At 44.1% G+C, this 20000-nt stretch overlaps 2 protein-coding genes across 2 annotated transcripts in view; one reads left to right on the forward strand and one right to left on the reverse strand.

Moving 5' to 3' along the window:
* itgav (integrin, alpha V) overlaps positions 1–18063 on the forward strand; it is a 46542-nt gene extending 28479 nt beyond the window's left edge. Inside the window, exons 18-30 of the mRNA XM_058391953.1 lie at positions 1–87; positions 715–782; positions 3748–3895; positions 5516–5605; positions 5747–5826; positions 6151–6231; positions 6386–6491; positions 7280–7438; positions 7534–7662; positions 8066–8179; positions 12434–12541; positions 12898–13020; positions 16297–18063. The exon at positions 1–87 is cut by the window's left edge and continues 51 nt beyond it. Coding sequence (XP_058247936.1) covers positions 1–87; positions 715–782; positions 3748–3895; positions 5516–5605; positions 5747–5826; positions 6151–6231; positions 6386–6491; positions 7280–7438; positions 7534–7662; positions 8066–8179; positions 12434–12541; positions 12898–13020; positions 16297–16395 — 1392 coding nt within the window. The 3' untranslated portion in view covers positions 16396–18063. The remainder of the gene's footprint in view (positions 88–714; positions 783–3747; positions 3896–5515; positions 5606–5746; positions 5827–6150; positions 6232–6385; positions 6492–7279; positions 7439–7533; positions 7663–8065; positions 8180–12433; positions 12542–12897; positions 13021–16296) is intronic.
* A 942-nt stretch (positions 18064–19005) lies between these two features.
* Positions 19006–20000, reverse strand: part of si:dkey-69o16.5 (Alpha-aspartyl dipeptidase-like) — a 12299-nt gene continuing 11304 nt past the window's right edge. Inside the window, exons 6-9 of the mRNA XM_058391956.1 lie at positions 19986–20000; positions 19785–19844; positions 19610–19692; positions 19006–19214 (exon numbers count right to left, since the gene is read on the reverse strand). The exon at positions 19986–20000 is cut by the window's right edge and continues 159 nt beyond it. Coding sequence (XP_058247939.1) covers positions 19148–19214; positions 19610–19692; positions 19785–19844; positions 19986–20000 — 225 coding nt within the window. The 3' untranslated portion in view covers positions 19006–19147. The remainder of the gene's footprint in view (positions 19215–19609; positions 19693–19784; positions 19845–19985) is intronic.

Here is a 20000-nt window from a genome sequence, read left to right on the forward strand (position 1 = left end):
TTCAGTCTGGATTACGCCAGTGCAGCAGATAAAACGGGTCTGCAGCCCATCCTGGACCAGTCCAACCCAGCTAACGTCACCAAACAGGTATTTAACACTGGGTGGTGTTCAGAAACACACACACACACACACCACCATCATCATCATCATCACTCAGTGACAGCACTGCTGTGGCACAGAACCCTAAAAAACTCTGGTTTTTTAGTTTTTTAAGTTTTTTAGTGGAATTTTATTACCACTTTCTTTTTTTTTTCCCTCTGCCTGCTTTCTCTCTGGTTCTCATTCATTTATTCATTCTCTCTTTCTTTTTCTACTTGCTCCTGTTTTTTTCTTTCTTTCTCTCTTCTCATTCTATCATGCCACTCTTAGCTCTTTCCTTCTTTTTTCACTTGTGTTACTCTGTGGTTGTAGTTATTCAGAAGCTTTATGTTTATATCATATATCATATCATGTGTGTGTGTGTGTGTGAATCAAGTCTAACAAAAATGAACCTAAAGCAAATGAAACCTAGAAATTAAAACGTGAATCTGAATCAACACCTAAAAATGAATCAAAACTGAATCAAATCAGTTCAGTTCACATGAATGAATAAAAAGTGAATCTGAATCAGTTTCATCTCAAATGACTCAAAAATGAATCAAAATAAAGTTGTGAATGTGTGTGTTTGTGTGTGTGCGTGTGGTTTGTGTACGTGTGTGTGTGTGTACTCTGCAGGCCCACATACTGTTAGACTGTGGTGAGGATAATATATGTAAACCAGATCTGAGACTGGCTGTTATCAGGTGAGTCAAAACACACACACACACATACACACACGTACACAAAAACACACACACACACGTACACAAACACACACATACATATACACATACACACACACACACCTTACACACACGTACACAAACACACACACACACATATACATACATACATACATACATACACACACACACACGTACACAAACACACACACACACACACACACACATACACAAACACACACATACATATACACAAACATACACACACACACGTACACAAACACACACATACATGTACACAAACACACACACGTACACAAACACACACACATACACAAACACACACATACATATACACAAACATACACACACACACACGTACACAAACACACACACACGTACACAAACACACACATACATATACACAAACATACACACACATACATATACACAAACATACACACACACACGTACACAAACATACACACACACACGTACACAAACACACACATACATGTACACAAACACACACACGTACACAAACACACACACATACACAAACACACACATACATATACACAAACATACACACACACACGTACACAAACATACACACACACACGTACACAAACACACACACACGTACACAAACACATACATACATATACACAAACATACACACACACACGTACACAAACATACACACACACACGTACACAAACACACACATACATATACACAAACATACACACACACATACACAAACACACATACATGTACACAAACACACACACGTACACAAACACACACACACGTACACACATACACACACACACGTACACAAACACACACACACGTACACAAACACACACACACGTACACACATACACACACACACACATACACACACACACACGTACACACATACACACACACACACGTACACACATACACACACACACACACACACACACGTACACAAACACACACATACACACATATGTATACAGTGAGGGAAAAAAGTATTTGATCCCCTGCTGATTTTGTACGTTTGCCCACTGACACAGAAATGATCAGTCTGTAATTTTAATGGTAGGTTTATGTGAACAGTGAGAGACAGAATAACAACAAAATCCAGAAAAACACATTTCAGAAAAGTTCTACATTGATTTGCATTTTATTGAGTGAAATAAGTATTTGACCCCTTTGCAAAACATGACTTAGTACTTGGTGCCAAACCCTTGTTGGCAATCACAGACGTCAGACATTTCTTGTAGTTGGCCACCAGGTTTGCACACATCTCACATCTCAAGGAATTTGGCCCACTCCTCTTTGCAGATCCTCTCCAAGTCATTAAGGTTTTGTGGCTGACCCTTCAGCTCCCTCCACAGATTTTCTATGGGATTAAGGTCTGGAGACTGGCTAGGCCACTACAGGACCTTAATGTGCTTCTTTTTGAACCACTCCTTTGTTGCCGTGTGTTTTGGGTCATTGTCAGGGTGGAATATCCATCCACAACCCATTTTCAATGCCCTGGCTGAGGGAAGGAGGTTCTCACTCAAGATTTGATGGTCCATGGCTCCGTCCATCGTCCCTTTGATGCGGTGCGGTTGTCCTGTCCCCTTAGCAGAAAAACACCCCCAAAGCATAATGTTTCCACCTCCATGTTTGACAGTGGGGATGGTCTTCTTGGAGTCATAGGCAGCGTTCCTCCTCCTCCAAACACGGCGAGTTGAGTTGATGCCAAAGAGCTGGATTTTGGTCTCATTTGACCACAACACTTTCACCCAGTTCTCCTCTGAATCATTCAGATGTTCACTGGTAAACTTCAGATGGTCCTGTACATGTGCTTTCTTTAGCAGGGGGACGTTGCGGGCGCTACTGGATTTCAGTCTTTCACGGCGTAGTGTGTTACCAATTGTTTTCTTGGTGACTGTGGTCCCAGCTGCCTTGAGATCATTGATAAAATCCTCCAGTGTAATTCTGGGCTGATTCCTCGCCGTTCTCATGATCATTGAAACTCCATGAGGTGAGATCTTGCATGGAGCCCCAGACCGAGGAAGATCGACAGTCCTTTTGTGTTTCTTCCATTTGGGATTTATTTCACTCAATAAAATGCAAATCAATGTAGAACTTTTCTGAAATGCATTTTCCTGGATTTTTTTGTTGTTATTCTGTCTCTCACTGTTCAAATACACTGACCATTAAAATTACAGACTGGTCATTTCTGTGTCAGTGGGCAAACGTACAAAATCAGCAGGGGATCAAATCATTTTTTCCCTCACTGTATATACAGCTCTGGAAAAAAATAAGAGCCCACTGCCCAATCTCCAGATGTGAACACTATTGAAAACCTCTGGAATGTCATCAAGAGGAAGATGGATGGTCACAAACCATCAAGTAAAGCTGAACTGTTTGCTTTTTTGTAAAAAGAGTGGTATAAAGTTCCCCAACAGCAGTGTGAGAAACTGGTGGAGATCATGGAAACCCATGCAGATCGGGGTTATTCCACCAAATACTGATCTCTTAATGTTATTTATCCAAAGCATTAACACAATCTGTTTATGAAGTATTCGCATTTTGTTTTATTTGAGTTATTAAAGCTTTGCAAATACTGCAGGATCTTGGGTTATTTTGATGTGATGTCATTTCCTTTAAATATACGCTCTAAATAACAATAGTTATGTTTGGAATTTAGGAGAAATATTGTCAGCAGTTCACAAAAAATGAAACAAAACTCTTCATCTCACCAATACATGACCCTGGAAGAACAAAAACAGAAGAAACTCATTATTTTACAGTGGGCTCTAATTTTTTTCAGAGCTGTGTGTATGTGTATATACACACACACACACACACACACATATAAACACACGTACACACACACCCTGTTAAGCAATATTTTAGCTTCTCCTGTTAACACTTTATTTCTGTGTATATATTACGTGTGTGTGTGTGTGTGTGTTTGTGTGTGTGTGTGTTGTAGTGATCAGACACAGATCTATATTGGAGATGATAATCCTCTGACTCTGGAGGTGACAGCGGAGAACCGTGGTGAGGGAGCGTACGAGGCCGAGCTCAGCATCATCATCCCACCTCAGGCTGACTTCATAGGTGTGGTGAGAAACAGTAAGGTAAGACACACACACACACACACACACACAATGGGGAGGTGTTAAAGCGAACCTTGTGTTGATCTTAAATGGCTCCACTTAAAACATTTGGGTTTAAATGTGTTCCTGCTGTAGTTCTGTCTCTGACCTTGTGTGTGTGTGTGTGGGTGTATGTGTGTTTGTGTGTGTGTGGGTGTATGTGTGTTTGTGTATGTGTGTTTGTGTGTGTGTGTGGGTATATGTGTGGGTGTGTGTGTGGGTGTATGTGTGTGTGGGTGTGTGTGTGGGTGTATGTGTGTGTGGGTGTGTGGGTGTGGGTGTATGTGTGTGTGGGTGTATGTGTGTGTGGGTGTATGTGTGTGTGTGGGTGTATGTGTGTTTGTGTGTGTGTGTGGGTGTATGTGTGTGTGGGTGTATGTGTGTGTGGGTGTGTGTGTGGGTGTATGTGTGTGTGGGTGTATGTGTGTATGTGTGTGTGGGTGTGTGTGTGGGTGTATGTGTGTGTGGGTGTATGTGTGTATGTGTGTGTGGGTGTGTGTGTGGGTGTGTGTGTGGGTGTATGTGTGTGTGGGTGTATGTGTGTGTGTGGGTGTATGTGTGTTTGTGTGTGTGTGTGGGTGTATGTGTGTGTGGGTGTATGTGTGTGGGTGTGTGTGTGGGTGTATGTGTGTGGGTGTATGTGTGTTTGTGTGGGTGTATGTGTGTGTGGGTGTATGTGTGTGGGTGTGTGTGTGGGTGTATGTGTGTTTGTGTGGGTGTATGTGTGTGGGTGTGGGTGTGGGTGTATGTGTGTGTGGGTGTATGTGTGTGTGGGTGTATGTGTGTGTGTGGGTGTATGTGTGTTTGTGTGTGGGTGTATGTGTGCGTGTGGGTGTTTGTGTGGGTGTATGTGTGTGTGGGTGTATGTGTGTGGGTGTGTGTGTGGGTGTATGTGTGTGGGTGTATGTGTGTTTGTGTGGGTGTATGTGTGTGGGTGTGTGTGTGGGTGTATGTGTGTGTGGGTGTGTTTTTGTGTGTGTGTGGGTGTATGTGTGTTTGTGTGGGTGTATGTGTGTGGGTGTGTGTGTGGGTGTATGTGTGTGTGGGTGTGTTTTTGTGTGTGTGTGGGTGTATGTGTGTGTGTGTGTGTGTGTGTGTGTGTGGGTGTGTATGTGTGTGTTTGTGTATGTGTGTTTGTCTATGTGTGTGTGTGGGTGTATGTGTGTGTGTGTGTGTGTGGGTGTATGTGTGTGTGTGGGTGTGTGGGTGTGTATGTGTGTGTTTGTGTATGTGTGTGTGTGGGTGTATGTGTGTGTGTGTGTGTGGGTGTATGTGTGTGTGTGGGTGTATGTGTGTTTGTGTATGTGTGTGTGTGGGTGTATGTGTGTGTGTGGGTGTATGTGTGTTTGTGTATGTGTGTGTGTGGGTGTATGTGTGTATGTGTGTGTGTGGGTGTATGTGTGTATGTGTATGTGTGGGTGTATGTGTGTTTGTGTATGTGTGTGTGTGTGGGTGTATGTGTGTTTGTGTATGTGTGTTTGTGTATGTGTGTGTGTGTGGGTGTATGTGTGTATGTGTATGTGTGGGTGTATGTGTGTTTGTTTGTGTGTGTGTGGGTGTATGTGTGTTTGTGTGTGTGTGTGTGTGTTATTGTTGTGTTAGACATTGTCTCGGCTCTCCTGTGCATATAAAAGAGAAAATCAGACCAGAGTGGTGTGTGATCTGGGAAACCCCATGAAAGGAGGAACTAAGGTAAAGGCACACACACACACACACACACACAACCTTCAAATGCCTAGAATGCCAAATTTTTAATGCTTCAAGTCAAACAATCTCATAAACAAACACAATGGTGTGTGTGTGTGTGTGTGTGTGTGTGTGTGTGTGAGACAGATCATGGCTGGTCTGCGCTTCAGTGTTCATCAGATGTCAGAGCAAGACACATCAGTGAAGTTTGACCTACAGATTCTCAGGTACATACACACTCTTTCTCTCTTGTTCTGTTTCTTTTCTTTCTCACACACATGCATCAGCCAAATAATTGACCACTGTCCGACGAATAGTTCTGGAACACACACACACACACACACACATTTAATTATAGTTCTGCATCTTTTCTTTCTTCAACATGGGGAGGGGCTTGTGGTTCTCTCTGTCTCTCTCACACACAGACACACACACACACACACACACACTTAATTATAGTTCTGTATCTTCTCTTCCTTCAGCACAGGGAGGAGTTTGTGGTTCTCTCTCTCTGTATGTATATAGTTAACGGTCTCTCTTGTTGTGTTTAGCTCTAATCAGTATAACAGCAGCAGTAACCTGGTTACCGTGGTAACAAAGTTGGCCGTGCTCGCTAAAGTGGAGATCCGAGGGTGAGAAGCTGACACACTCAGCCCTTACCACTGTCAATAATAATAATAATAATAATGATAATGATAATGATAATAATAGTAATTGTGCATAATAATGCAATGTAATGTTTGTGTGTGTGTGTGTGTGTGTGTGTGTGTGTGTGTGTTCTCACAGTGCCTCTGCCCCAGAGCAGGTGTTTCTGCCCATCGCTAATTGGCAGCCCAAAGAGAACCCTGTGGTGGAGGACGACATTGGACCACTAGTGCAGCACATCTATGAGGTGTGTGTGGGTGTGTGTGTGTGTGTGTGTGTGAGCTCATTAACACACTGTACTCTTTTGTAAATGGGTAAAACAACTGGCTCATTTCCACCACAGGAACCTTCTCAGGAACTGAGAAACTTTGTACAAACCTTTCAAGAACTGTTTCTGAAGCTTCAGGAACTATTTCAGATAAGATTCTCTCATATTTCAGTTATAATCTCTGTAACGCTCTAACAGGAACTTTCACTCTAACAGGAGCTCATGAACTCTGACAGGAGCTGACAATAATTTTAGGAACCTTTTCTTGAACTTTTCTAGGAACCATAAAGTGTTTCAGAAACTTCAGATGTTTCAGATCCAGCAGGTCTCTAATGGGACACTTGGGGAGATGAGTGGTGTATTACACACAACCTCACAAAACTCCACTCAGTAACTCAGTGTTCTCTTTGTAAAAGGAACCTTTCTAAGAACCCACTCCATTTTAGGAAGCCAAACACATTTACAGGAGCAGCTCATAGACCGTTTAGAACCAAACAGAAGAGTTTAGGAACTCAGGAACTTCAGAGCTCTGGAGCTAACACTTGAGCTGAGGACATGTTTCAGAAACTCCAACACACTGAAGCATTTATTACTATTAGGGAACTTTTCAGGAAGCACAGGAACCTTTCAGGAAGCACAGGAACCTTCCAGGAAGCACAGGAACCTTTCAGGAAGCACAGGAACCTTCCAGGAAGCAGATGGTGTGTAGCTATAAACTACAGTATCAGAGTAAGTCCTGTGTGTGTGTGTGTGTGTGTGTGCTGCAGTTGAGGAACAAAGGTCCGAGTGCGTTCTCGAAGGCCATGCTGGACGTGGAGTGGCCATATCGCTACAACAATGGCTCTCTGCTCTACATCACCAAGTACAAGGTGGACGGAGCCATGAACTGCAGCACTGACGTGGAGATCAACCCCCTCAACGTCACGGTACACACACACACTGTTCACTTCTATCATTATCGTGAATGTGGTGTCTGTGTTGGAGTGTAAAAATCGGTGGCCGTGGCCTGTCTGTGTCCTAGAACCCCATGTACTGGAATAAGAACACGAGCGTTCCCGGGGGAGGAGACCGGCCCGAGGGGCGTACACGGAGCCACGTACACCGGAGAGACCTGCAGGAGCAGAGGGCTGAGGATGACATGCTCACACTGGTACTGCCATCACTGACCACATCACATCTATTGGCCATATCAATTAACAGTCCATCAGCTCCACATGAGCTGTAACCAAGTCCATAAAATGCTACTCACATCAGTGACATGTCATAAAGATCTCATAGTGTGACATAAGAGAGTGTTTAGGACTTTTACAGTGTGTTTATAATGATTTATAATCCCACTCTCAGTGTTTATAAGGATTTATAATCCCACTCTCAGTGTATATAAGGATTTATAATCCCACTCTCAGTGTATATAAGGATTTATAATCCCACTCTCAGTGTTGAACCCCTCCTGGAATCCTCAGTGTAATGATTTGTTGATATGGGGACAGTATTATTTTGCTGGAGTATGGAGTGTATCTGAGTGGTGTGTTGTTTCTGCGGTCACTTCACAGGACTGTGAGAAAGCTCAGTGCCTGAGGATTAAGTGTCAGGTTGGACGTTTGGAGCGAGGTCAGAGTGCAATCCTCTTCATCTACTCCAGACTGGCCGTGTCCACCTTCCTGCAGGTCTCTTCACACTTTATTTATATCTTTATGTTTAACACAAGTTTGAAAATAAGATCAAATTTCTTTTTCAAGTATTTTACTGTGAAATTTTAGAGTAGCTGTAATGTAACTGTGTGTGTGTGTGTGTGAGATATATGTGTGTGTGTGATGCGTGTGTGTGTGATATATATACACTATATTGCCAAAAGTATTCGCTCACCCATCCATATAATCAGAATCAGGTGTTCCAATCACTTCCATGGCCACAGGTGTATAAAATCAAGCACCTAGGCATGCAGACTGTTTTTACAAACATTTGTGAAAGAATGGGTCGCTCTCAGGAGCTCAGTGAATTCCAGCGTGGAACTGTGATAGGATGCCACCTGTGCAACAAATCCAGTCGTGAAATTTCCTCACTCCTAAATATTCCACAATCAACTGTCAGCTGTATTATAAGAACGTGGAAGTGTTTGGGAACGACAGCAACTCAGCCACGAAGTGGTAGGCCACGTAAACTGACGGAGCGGGGTCAGCGGATGCTGAGGCGCATAGTGCGAAGAGGTCGCCAACTTTCTGCAGAGTCAATCGCTACAGACCTCCAAACTTCATGTGGCCTTCAGATTAGCTCAAGAACAGTGCGCAGAGAGCTCCATGGAATGGGTTTCCATGGCCGAGCAGCTGCATCCAAGCCATACATCACCAAGTGCAATGCAAAGCGTCGGATGCAGTGGTGTAAAGCACGCCGCCACTGGACTCTAGAGCAGTGGAGACGCGTTCTCTGGAGGGACGAATCGCGCTTCTCCATCTGGCAATCTGATGGACGAGTCTGGGTTTGGCGGTTGCCAGGAGAACGGTACTTGTCTGACTGCATTGTGCCAAGTGTAAAGTTTGGTGGAGGGGGGATTATGGTGTGGGGTTGTTTTTCAGGAGCTGGGCTTGGCCCCTTAGTTCCAGTGAAAGGAACTCTGAATGCTTCAGCATACCAAGACATTTTGGACAATTCCATGCTCCCAACTTTGTGGGAACAGTTTGGAGCTGGCCCCTTCCTCTTCCAACATGACTGTGGACCAGTGACCAAAGCAAGGTCCATAAAGACATGGATGACAGAGTCTGGTGTGGATGAACTTGACTGGCCTGCACAGAGTCCTGACCTCAACCCGATAGAACACCTTTGGGATGAATTAGAGCGGAGACTGAGAGCCAGACCTTCTCGTCCAACATCAGTGTGACCTCACAAATGTGCTTCTGGAAGAATGGTCAAAAATTCCCATAAACACACTCCTAAACCTTGTGGACAGCCTTCCCAGAAGAGTTGAAGCTGTTATAGCTGCAAAGGGTGGACCGACGTCATATTGAACCCTATGGATTAGGAATGGGATGTCACTTAAGTTCATATGCGAGTCAAGGCAGGTGAGTGAATACTTTTGGCAATATAGTGTGTATATATATATATATATATATATATATATATATATATATATATATATATATAGATATATATATATATATATATATATATATATATATATATATATATATATATATATGCGTGTGTGTGTGATATACACTACCAGTGAAAAGTTTGGACACACCTTCTAATCCCATGGTCTTTCCTGATGTTTATTTCTCTCTACATTGTAAAACAATGCTGAAGGCGGCCGAAATCCACAATAATGTCCTTTGAACAGTTGATATTGAGATATGTCTGCTACTGATGCTCTGTAAAGCCTTCATAACGCCTCTAATCTGAGGTGCTGTTAATTGGTGATTTCTGAGGCTGGTAACTCTAAATGAACTTCTCCTCTGCAGCAGAGGTAAGTTTTGGTCTTGCTTTACTGGGATGGTCTTCATGTGAGACAGTTTCATCATGGTGCTTGATGGGTTTTGCAAATGCACTTGACAATACTGTTCTTGCAAGAACTATTCCAGTACTATTCTACACCTGACCTTCGTGTCTTAAAATAACAACTGACTGTTTTTTGTTGTCATTACATATGGATTACTTAAATCCATGTGTGTTATTTCATAGTTTTGAAATCTCCAGTATTGTTCTAGAATGTAGAAAATAAATCATTCATTCATTCATTGTCTCCCACTTATCCGTAGCCGGGTCGCGGGGGCAGCAGTCTAAGCAGGGATGCCCAGTCTTCCTTCTCCATATCCACTTCCTCCAGCTCTTCCGGGGGAATTCCTAGGCGTTCCCAGGTCAGCCGAGAGACATAGTCCCTCCAGCATGTCCTTGGTCTTCCCCGGGGTCTCTTCCCGGTTGGGCATGCCCGGAACACCTCCCCTGGGAGACGTCCAGGAGGCATCCGAAACAGATGCCCAAGCCACCTCAACTGGCCCCTTTCAATGTGGAGGAGCAGCAGCGCTACTCCGAGCTCCTCCCGGGTGACAGAGCTCCTTACCCTATCTCTAAGGGAACGCCCCGCCACCTTGCAAAGAAAACTCATTTCGGCCGCCTGTATCCGGGATCTTGTCATTTCGGTCATGACCCAAAGTTCATGACCATAAGTAAGAGTAGGAACGTAGATTGACTGGTAAATCGAGAGCTTCGCCTTTCGGCTCAACTCCTTCTTCACCACAACAGACCAGTACATGGACCGCATTGCTGCTGCCGCTGCACCAATCCGTCTGTCAATCTCACGCACCATCCTTCCCTCACTCGTAAACAAAATCCCGAGATACTTAAACTCCTCCACTTGAGGGAGGAACACCCCTCCAACCTGGAGGAGACAAACCACCTTTTTCCGGTCGAGAACCATGGCCACGGATTTGGAGGTGCTGATCCTCATCCCAGCCGCTTTGCACTCGGCTGCGAACTGCCCCAGTGCACGCTGTAAGTCCTGGCTCGAAGGAGCCAACAGGACAACATCATCTGCAAAAAGCAGAGACGAAATCCTATGGTCCCCAAACCGGACTCCCTCCACCACCTGGCTGCGCCTAGAAATTCTGTCCATAAAAATAATGAACAGAACCGGTGACAAAGGACAGCCCTGCCGGAGTCCAACATGCACTGGGAACAGATCTGAATTACAGCTGGCAATGCGAACCAAGCTCTTGCTCCGGTCATACAGAGACCGAACAGCCCTTAACAGGGGGCCATGGACCCCATACTCCCAGAGCATCTCCCACAGGATGCCACGAGGGACACGGTCGAATGCCTTCTCCAAGTCCACAAAACACATGTGGACTGGTTGGGCAAACTCCCATGAACCCTCAAGCACCCTGTGACGGGTATAGAGCTATAAAACCCATATAAACCCACATTGTTCCTCCTGAATCCGTGGTTCAACTAAAGGATGGACTCTCCAGTACCCTGGAATAGACTTTCCCTGGGAGGCTGAGGAGTGTGATCCCCCTATAGTTGGAACACACCCTCCAATCCTCCTTCTTAAAAAGAGGGACCACCACCCCGGTCGCCCAGTCCAGAGGCACTGTCCCTGACTGCCACGCTATGTTGCAGAGACGTATCAGCCAAGACAGCCCCACGACATCCAGAGACTTAAGGTACTCAGGGCGAATCTCATCCACTCCCGGTGCCTTCCCACCAAGGAGCTGCTGGACTACCTCAGTGACTTCAGCTTGGGTAATGGATGAATCTACCTCTGAGTCCTCAGCCTCTGCTTCCTCTACGGAAGGTGTGTCAGTAGGATTGAGGAGATCCTCGAAGTATTCCTTCCACCTTCCGACAATATCCCCAGTCAAGGTCAGCAACTCTCCACCAGCACCATACACGGTGCTGGCAGAGAGTTGCTTACCCCTTCTGAGGCGCCGGACAGTCTGCCAGAATTTCCCCGAGGCCGACCGATAGTCCTTCTCCATGGCCTCCCCGAACTCCTCCCAGACCCGAGTTTTTGCTTCCACAACCACCCGGGCTGCAGCTCGCTTGGCCTGCCGGTACTCATCAGCTGCCTCCAGAGTCCCACGAGCCAACCAGGCTCGATAGGACTCTTTCTTCAGCTTGACAGCATCCCTTACTTCCAGTGTCCACCACTGGGTTCGGGGATTGCTGCCACAACAGGCACCAGAGACCTTACGGCCACAGCTCCTGGTAGCTGCAACAACAGTGGAGTAGGAGAACATGGTCCAGAAAATAAATCCCTAAACAAAAAACAGTGAATTAAAAGGTGTGTCCAAACTTTTGACTGGTAGTGTATGTGTGTATGTGTATGTGTATGTGTGTGTGTGTATGTGTGTATGTGTGTGTGTGTGGTGTGTGTGTGTATGTGATGCTTGTGTGTGTGATATATATGTGTGTGCGTGTGTTCCCAGGCTGATGTTCAGAACCACTCATACGTGGTGAAGTCGTCAGCTGCGTTCAGCGTGATTGAGATGCCGTATAAAAACCTGGAGTTTGAGTTGCCAGTAAACAGCACATCAGTGAGTGTGGGATTTTATGAAACTATTCTCTGAGCGTTGCCATGGTAAAGGATCGGGATTTTCATAAACACTGGGTTTTTATGGACCTATGCTGTGTGATTAATCTGCATGTAAGCCACGGCCACGTGATTGAGTTCAATTATAGCTTCTCATTACTTCATTAGCAGCTCATATTATTATGAGCAGTCAGGGGTTGTCATAGTAACATTATATTCCAGCAGCAGTTAGCTGATCAAGTTAGCATGCCAACATCTCCCACAATATACTGTGAGAAAACAATGAGAAGTGTAGCTGTAGTGAGTGTTACTGAGGTTACTGTGGTGTGTGTGTGTGTGTGTGTGTATATGTGTGTGTAGGCGAGTCTCAGCGTGGTGTGGGTGAACTCTGAGCTGACCCAGCCTGCCCCTATCTGGGTGGTGGTGGTAGCCGTGTTAGCAGGACTGCTGCTGCTCGCCCTGCTAATCTTCATCATGTACAAGGTGAGAAACTAAATTAACTACAGTGCATGTAGGGGCGGAGTCTGTGTTCTGATTGGATACTGTCTGGTTAGGGGCGGAGACTGTGTTCTGATTGGATAGTGTGTGTTTAGGGGTGGGGACTGTGTTCTGATTGGATACTGTCTGGTTAGGGGTGGGGACTGTGTTAGTGTGTGTTTGGGGCAGGGATATATATATATATATGTATATATATGTATATGTACAGTATCTCACAGAAGTGAGTACACCCCTGACATTGGTGTAAATATTTTATTATATCTTTTCATGTGACAACACTGAAGAAATGCCCCTCTGCTCCAATGTACAGTAGTGAGTGTCCAGCCTGTATAACAGTGTAAATTTACTGTCCCCTCAAAATAACTCAACACACAGACATTAATGTCTAAACCGTTGGCAACAAAAGTGACTCCACCCCTAAGTGGAAATGTCCAAATTGGGCCCAATTAGCCATTTCCCCTCCCCGGTGTCATGTGACTCGTTAGTGTTACAAGGTCTCAGGTGTGAATGGGGAGCAGGTGTGTTAAATTTGGTGTTATCGCTCTCACACTCTCTCATACTGGTCACTGGAAGTTCCTCATGGAAAAGAACTCTCTGAGGATCTGAAAAAAAGAATTGTTGCATAAAGATGGCCTAGGCTATAAGAAGATTGCCAAGACCCTGAAACTGAGCTGCAGCACGGTGGGCAAGACCATACAGCGGTTTTACAGGACAGGTTCTACTCAGAACAGGCCTCTCCATGGTCCACCAAAGAAGTTGAGTGTACGTGCTCAGCGTCATATCCGGAGGTCGTCTTTGGGAAATAGACATATGAGTGCTGCCAGCATTGCTGCAGAGGTTGAAGGGGTGGGGGGTCAGCCGGTCAGTGCTCAGACCATACGCCACACACTGCATCAAATTGGTCTGCATGGCTGTCGTCCCAGAAAGAGGCCTCTACTAAAGATGATGCACAAGAAAGCCTGCATACAGTTTGCTGAAAATAATCAGACTAAGGACATGGATTACTGGATCCACCTTCTAAATTTGAAAGGTCCACTTACCAAATTTCCATTCAGTCCGAGGTCCAGAAAAGTGACGGTCAAATTCCAAATAGAGAACTCCAACAAAAGAAAAGGCAGTCCCCAAAACTTTCGAACACAAAAAAAACGACATGGTAGGCCTTTTAGTGTGAAAGGTGACACCTTTGTGCCACCAGTTGTTTAAACTTGGCCATAAAAGGTGTGAGGGCCAGGCAGTGGTATGCCATGAGGTCAGGGTGGTGAATTCTCAAGTGTGACACTAATCCCCTCTCTTTCCCAGTCATACATGGCACGGCATCAGTAGCAATGGAAACATGCTTCAGGTCTATCTCTCTGTCTCTAAGCATCTGTGTCACTGCTTCAGAAATGTCATCCCCCCTTGTGTGTCCATGGAGGTTTGTGAGACCCAAAATATCTTCATGAAATTCTCCCTTTTCTTCATCAAAAAATCTGACAAAGACCAAGAGTTGTGTATTGTCTGTGTTGTCTGTGGATTCATCTACAGCCAATTAAGTGAATTTGGCTTTTTTATAGCAGAGCTAAGTTGTTCAAGCAAATCACCAACAAGTATTTCAGTTCGTCTTGCAATAGTGGAATCAGAACAGGATATTTGTCTTATTTTCTGGATTATTTCATCCTTTCCAGTCCCTTCAAACAGAGCAGTCACCACTTCACTCATACACGTCTTGACTATTTCAGCATCAGAGAAGGGTTTCTTGTGTTTTCCCAGGACCCATGCTACTCTTAGTGAGGCTTCCGTTGCCCGCTGCTGTTGTGTGGCTGATCTAACTATTACATTGCTTGTCGCTTCATAGGATGATTTCAGCTGGTTTATTTTTGTGGTCCTTACCTCTGTGTTTTGAGGGTAATTTTGTTCAAAATGTGCATGCTTGGTTTCATAACGGCGTTTCATGTTACCACTTTCGATGATTGCTACCGTCTCGTTGCAGATTAAACACATTGGTTTTCTGCTTCCCACGGGGAGCACAAATGCATATTTTTCTGTCCACTCAACTTTTCTTTTCTTATCAACGGCCAGCTTTGAGCTTTCAGTCAGCAAAAAAAGTCAGTTATCGATATTGGCACTGCTCGCAAACGATGAGACTGCCTGTTCACCTGCCTGCCTGACATCGCTCTAGCGATGCTGTTACAGCTGCTGTGATTGGACATAGATGAAGCAGCCAAACTGAGTAGAAGCCTCAAAGATATATAGCGCGGAATCACAATTGCGCACTCCATTGAGAACTCATTTGGATTATGATAAAATTAGCATGTTGGTTTTAGCGTCGGTCCAGATTTAACCGTGTCTGGGTCCAGATGCGAACCGGAGTCCGCCTATTGAGTACCCCAGGTATATATAAATGTATATAAATAAATAGAACCTTAGTTATATTACGCAGAGAAAATATTATATTATTATAGCAGAATGTACAGGGTGGAGCAGAACTGCAGGGTGGTGAAGTGTAGTGAGACATGAGTGTCCTAGCAGTGTCATGTGACTCGGAACACAGTCATGGGTGAACAGGGAGTAGAGCAGTGGGCTCAGCACACAGCCTTGTGGGACACCGGTGTTCATGATGAGGGTTGAGGATATATGATTACCCAACCTTACAGACTGAGGTTGATTTGTTAAAAAGTCCATAATCCAGCTGCATATGGATGTGCAGATACCCAGGTCACTGAGCTTAGTGATCAGTTTACTAGGGACAACTGTATTAAAAGCAGAGCTGAAGTCAATGAACAACATCTGAATGTATGTGTTGTTATTGTCCAAGTGGGAGAGAGCAAGATGAAGAGCAGTGGAAATAGTGTCCTCTGTTGACCTATTTGGGCAAACTGGTGTGGGTCCAGTGTAGGTGGGAGACATGCTATGAGGTGACTTAGAACCGGCTTCTCAAAGCACTTCATAACAATGGGAGTGAGTACAACAGGGCGGAAATCGTTCAGACACTCTGCAGAAGAATGCTTGGGCACTGGTATGATGGTTGTAGTCTTCAGACATGTTGGAACAGTGGCCTGGACCAGTGACAGGTTGAAAATGTCAGTGAAGACTTGCGCCAGTTGGTCAGCAACTCCTGGGCACACGTCCGGGTATGCCATCAGGGCCAGCTGACTCACGTGGATCATGTTCAGGGGCAGGGACTGTGTTCTGATTGGTCAGTGTGTGTTTAGAGGTGGGGACTGTGACTAGGATGTTAAATTTATTTTAGCTGTTTATATTGTGTGTGTGTGTGTGTTCCAGCTGGGCTTCTTTAAGCGAGTACGCCCCCCACAGGAGGACGGGACAGAGAAGGAGCAGCTCCAGCCTCAGGAGAACGGAGACAAGAGCACTGAGACCTGATACACACACACAGACTGAGTTCTGTGTGTGGGTGTGTGTGTGTGTGTGTGTGTGTGGGTGTGGGTGTGTGTGTGTGTGTGTGTGTTACTGGCTCGTTTCCTTCTTCTACTGCACTGACATTAACACATGCTGATTTTGAGAGATTGAGATTGATCATGAGTCATATATATAATGAGAATGAAAATGGAGTAGAGAATTAAAGAGAAATACAGAACATTAACACGTAAAGCTAAACATCTGCTGCTGCAGTGATCTGTCTTTCTGTTGGGATTTTAATCTACTGTTATTGCTTTCTTTTCTTTCTGTCCTTTGTGTTCCTGATAATCACTAGCGTTATTACGGTATTAAATCACAGGGAGGAAGAGGAAGTAGTTCAGCATCCAGCTAGTGATGGTGAGTAAAGTGTCCAGTTCAGGATGAACCACAGCGTAACAGTTTAAGACGTTATCACGGTTATTCCAGTGTAAAGTTTCTCTAGTGACCGCGTCCATCCTGTTAGATTATAACCAACCTGGTCAGGTTTCCTGGAGGTCTTGTTTCTGAAATGTTTACGGACCGTAACGTACAGGAAGCCACAGAAAGACGGTACAGACCTCCAGTGTTTCTCAAACGGTTGTCACGGTAACCGTTCGCATGTAACATGAACATACTGGTGAGTGGCTAACGAGCGGCATCGTTCATTAAAGTTTTGGGAATCTTAAAACTCTAAGGATGTTGAGAGGAATGTTAAGACTCGTGAAGAAGGACAAAGAATTAAAGTGCAATATCTTCAAAATGCCTGAGGAACAAATAAACTCTGCAGCAGGAAATCAGGATGTTAAGGATTTAGAGGTCTGCCCTGACCGTGCTCCCTGTGTAGGCACCCTACTCCACAGCAGGGTTTAGTCAACATTTCTATAACTGTTACAGATTTTTAAACCAGCTTTATTTTCTTTAACATTTCAATAAATTTCCTGAAAAATACACAGATATTGTCGGTCCTCCTGTGAAGAGTATTAAACAAACAGAATTAAATATTTTAAACTTTAAAACTCATTATACCTTACAGACACCCCACCCTGGTGCATTATGGGTACCCTGACCCCTGCAGTGGTAATGGTTTCCCGTTTCCTCTCTGTCTGTATTGCACCCGTGTGTAAACTGGTACAAATCTATTTTATGTAAAAATACGTTAGAGTTAATTATATTTTCTGAAAACAGATTTTTCTTACTCTAACAAATTCGTTTAAACGCTCTGTCCAGCATTAGTGAGAATCTGCTGAATGTCTGCTGAGTGACCTCGGTGTAGCAGTCCAGTTAATGACCACTGTGTTTACTTCACCCTCCTGGACACGACTCTCCCGTGTTGGAGGTCAGACTCGCGGTTAAAGCTGTTCATGATCTTGACCTGATGAATTTAACCATATTGGGTCGCATTTACGCTCCCAATAGTTCAATCTCCTCCTCCTCCTCCTCCTCCTCATCCTTCATCTCCTCTTCCTCCTCGAGTCTGTCAGGATGTATTTTCTCTCTAAGGTAACGTCAGTACATGTAACTCTGCTCCTTCATGTCCTTCACACATCACTGAGGAGTTCAGCAGGTTTTTGTTTGTTTTTTCAGAGCGAGGTTTGGGTGATTTTGTAACGCTTCCTTCAGTCTAAAGAGAATAAATAAAGGATTAAAGTTGGAGTGTGTTTACTCAGCAGTCTCTCTGTTTAAACTGACAATAAAAGGGTTTTTTAATCAGATTATTAACTTCTAATAAAAAGGATATTTCAGGCGTCCCACAAGGTTCTCTCCCTGACCCGCTCTTCTTCTCCTCCTGCTCTGTTGGTCAGTTTGTTTATTTCCTGTCTGGACACTGTGTGGAACAGAGCTGACTGTAACTTACAGCATCACAAACATCCAGAGTTTAGATCAAAATCATCATCATCATCACTGTAAGGTTGTCCACTCCGTGTAGCTGATGAGATTCTGTTTGTTTTCATTTCTTCAGTGTATCAGTTTACACACACACACACTGTGCAGCAGTGAGATGTCACTTCCTGTGACTCCTGCTAAGCCACACCCCCTCCTGCCACACTTAGTGTATCTCTAACCCTGACTAGCGATGGACATGTGGCTAATTAACTAGACTCCTTTATTAATCAGTGAAATTGTGAACTCTTCCTGTGTGAGGTTTATTTCAATAACATGATGCTGAATTATTCCTCAGACTCCTCGCTGTATGATGGAGGAATAACTCCATCATTCAGATCTGATTGTTCTTGTGTTTCTTCTCATGTCTGAGCCTCGGCCAGACGTCTCGCTCTCATGAAGCCTCTGTCTCTTACTGATTTGGGATTTTACACCGACAGCATCTTCAAAAAATCCTGAAACATCCCTCAACTTTACAAGATTTAATCTCTGTTTTTAAAAACAAATAAAATTTTGTTGTAAAAAAAAAATTCCTTTGTTGCAACAATCTCTAATATACACTACATCACCAAAAGTATTGGGACACCCCTCCAGATCATTGAGTTCAGGGGTTGTGTTTCAGCTGCAGAGTAAAGGCAGACTTTTGGCTCTATATTGTGTAAAAATAACTCTTTTAGTAAAGAAAGAAACTGATTCATGAAGTTTAGATCTGACGAAGTTTTAATGCTCCAGAAAAAATTCAGAAAAGTATCAAATATTTTTATTAAAAATTCTTTCATTAGAGATTTGATCAGAGGCGTTTCCCAGAATTCCCTGTGGTGATGATCTTCTCTGTCCTGGTTTCTGATCTGCTCTGTTATTGTACATCGGTCAGTAAGAAGCTCAGGTCACTGCCAGGTTCATATTCACTCGTCTGCTTCCCCCTGCGCAAACAAACAAACAAACGTCTTTAGACTGAATTAAATATAAGCAGGTATGCTGATACCTATATTATTAAATATTATTGACATATCCAAAGTGTTAATGAATATTTATGATGTTTATAAATGTGTGTGTGTGTGTGTGTGTGTGTGTGTTCACTGAGGTCTAGTTTATCACCAAAACCTCCATTAAGGTCCAAAGTTTCTACAGAAATCTCATGTTCACGTGAGTGTGTGTGAGTGTGTATGTGTGTGTGTGAGTGTGTATAACTGTATGAGTGTGTATGTGTGTGTGTCTGTAGGTGTGTGTGTGTCTGTATGTGTGTGTGTGTAGGTGTGTGTGTCTGGATCAGTTTCAGATCTTCAGATTTTGGGGTTTGAAGAATAAAAAGTTTTACCTCTGGAAGAGTCGAGCGTTGGTGGTGCCGAGTAACGTGGCTGTGTTTCCTTCTACCAGCAGCAGGGATCCTTCTCTCAGACCCTGAACACACACCTCACTGTGTTACTGTGTGTGTGTGTGTGTGTGTGTGTGTGTGTGTGTGTGTGTGTGTGTGAGACAGTAAGAACACTCACCAACACACATGGAGTGTTCAGCTCCTCATGATACTGAGTGATTCTCTGCTCACGTGTTTCCTACACACACACAGTAAATGTACTATACATTACACACATTCTATACAGTATATAGACACATAATTATGCAGTATTCCAGAGTGGGTGTGGCTTTATATACTGTATATACAGTATTCCTGGAGTGGGTGTGGCCATACTGACCCCCATGTGCCTGCT

Source organism: Hemibagrus wyckioides, linkage group LG06, assembly GCF_019097595.1.
Source record: "Hemibagrus wyckioides isolate EC202008001 linkage group LG06, SWU_Hwy_1.0, whole genome shotgun sequence".
In the NCBI taxonomy this organism is placed as follows: Eukaryota; Metazoa; Chordata; class Actinopteri; order Siluriformes; family Bagridae; genus Hemibagrus; species Hemibagrus wyckioides.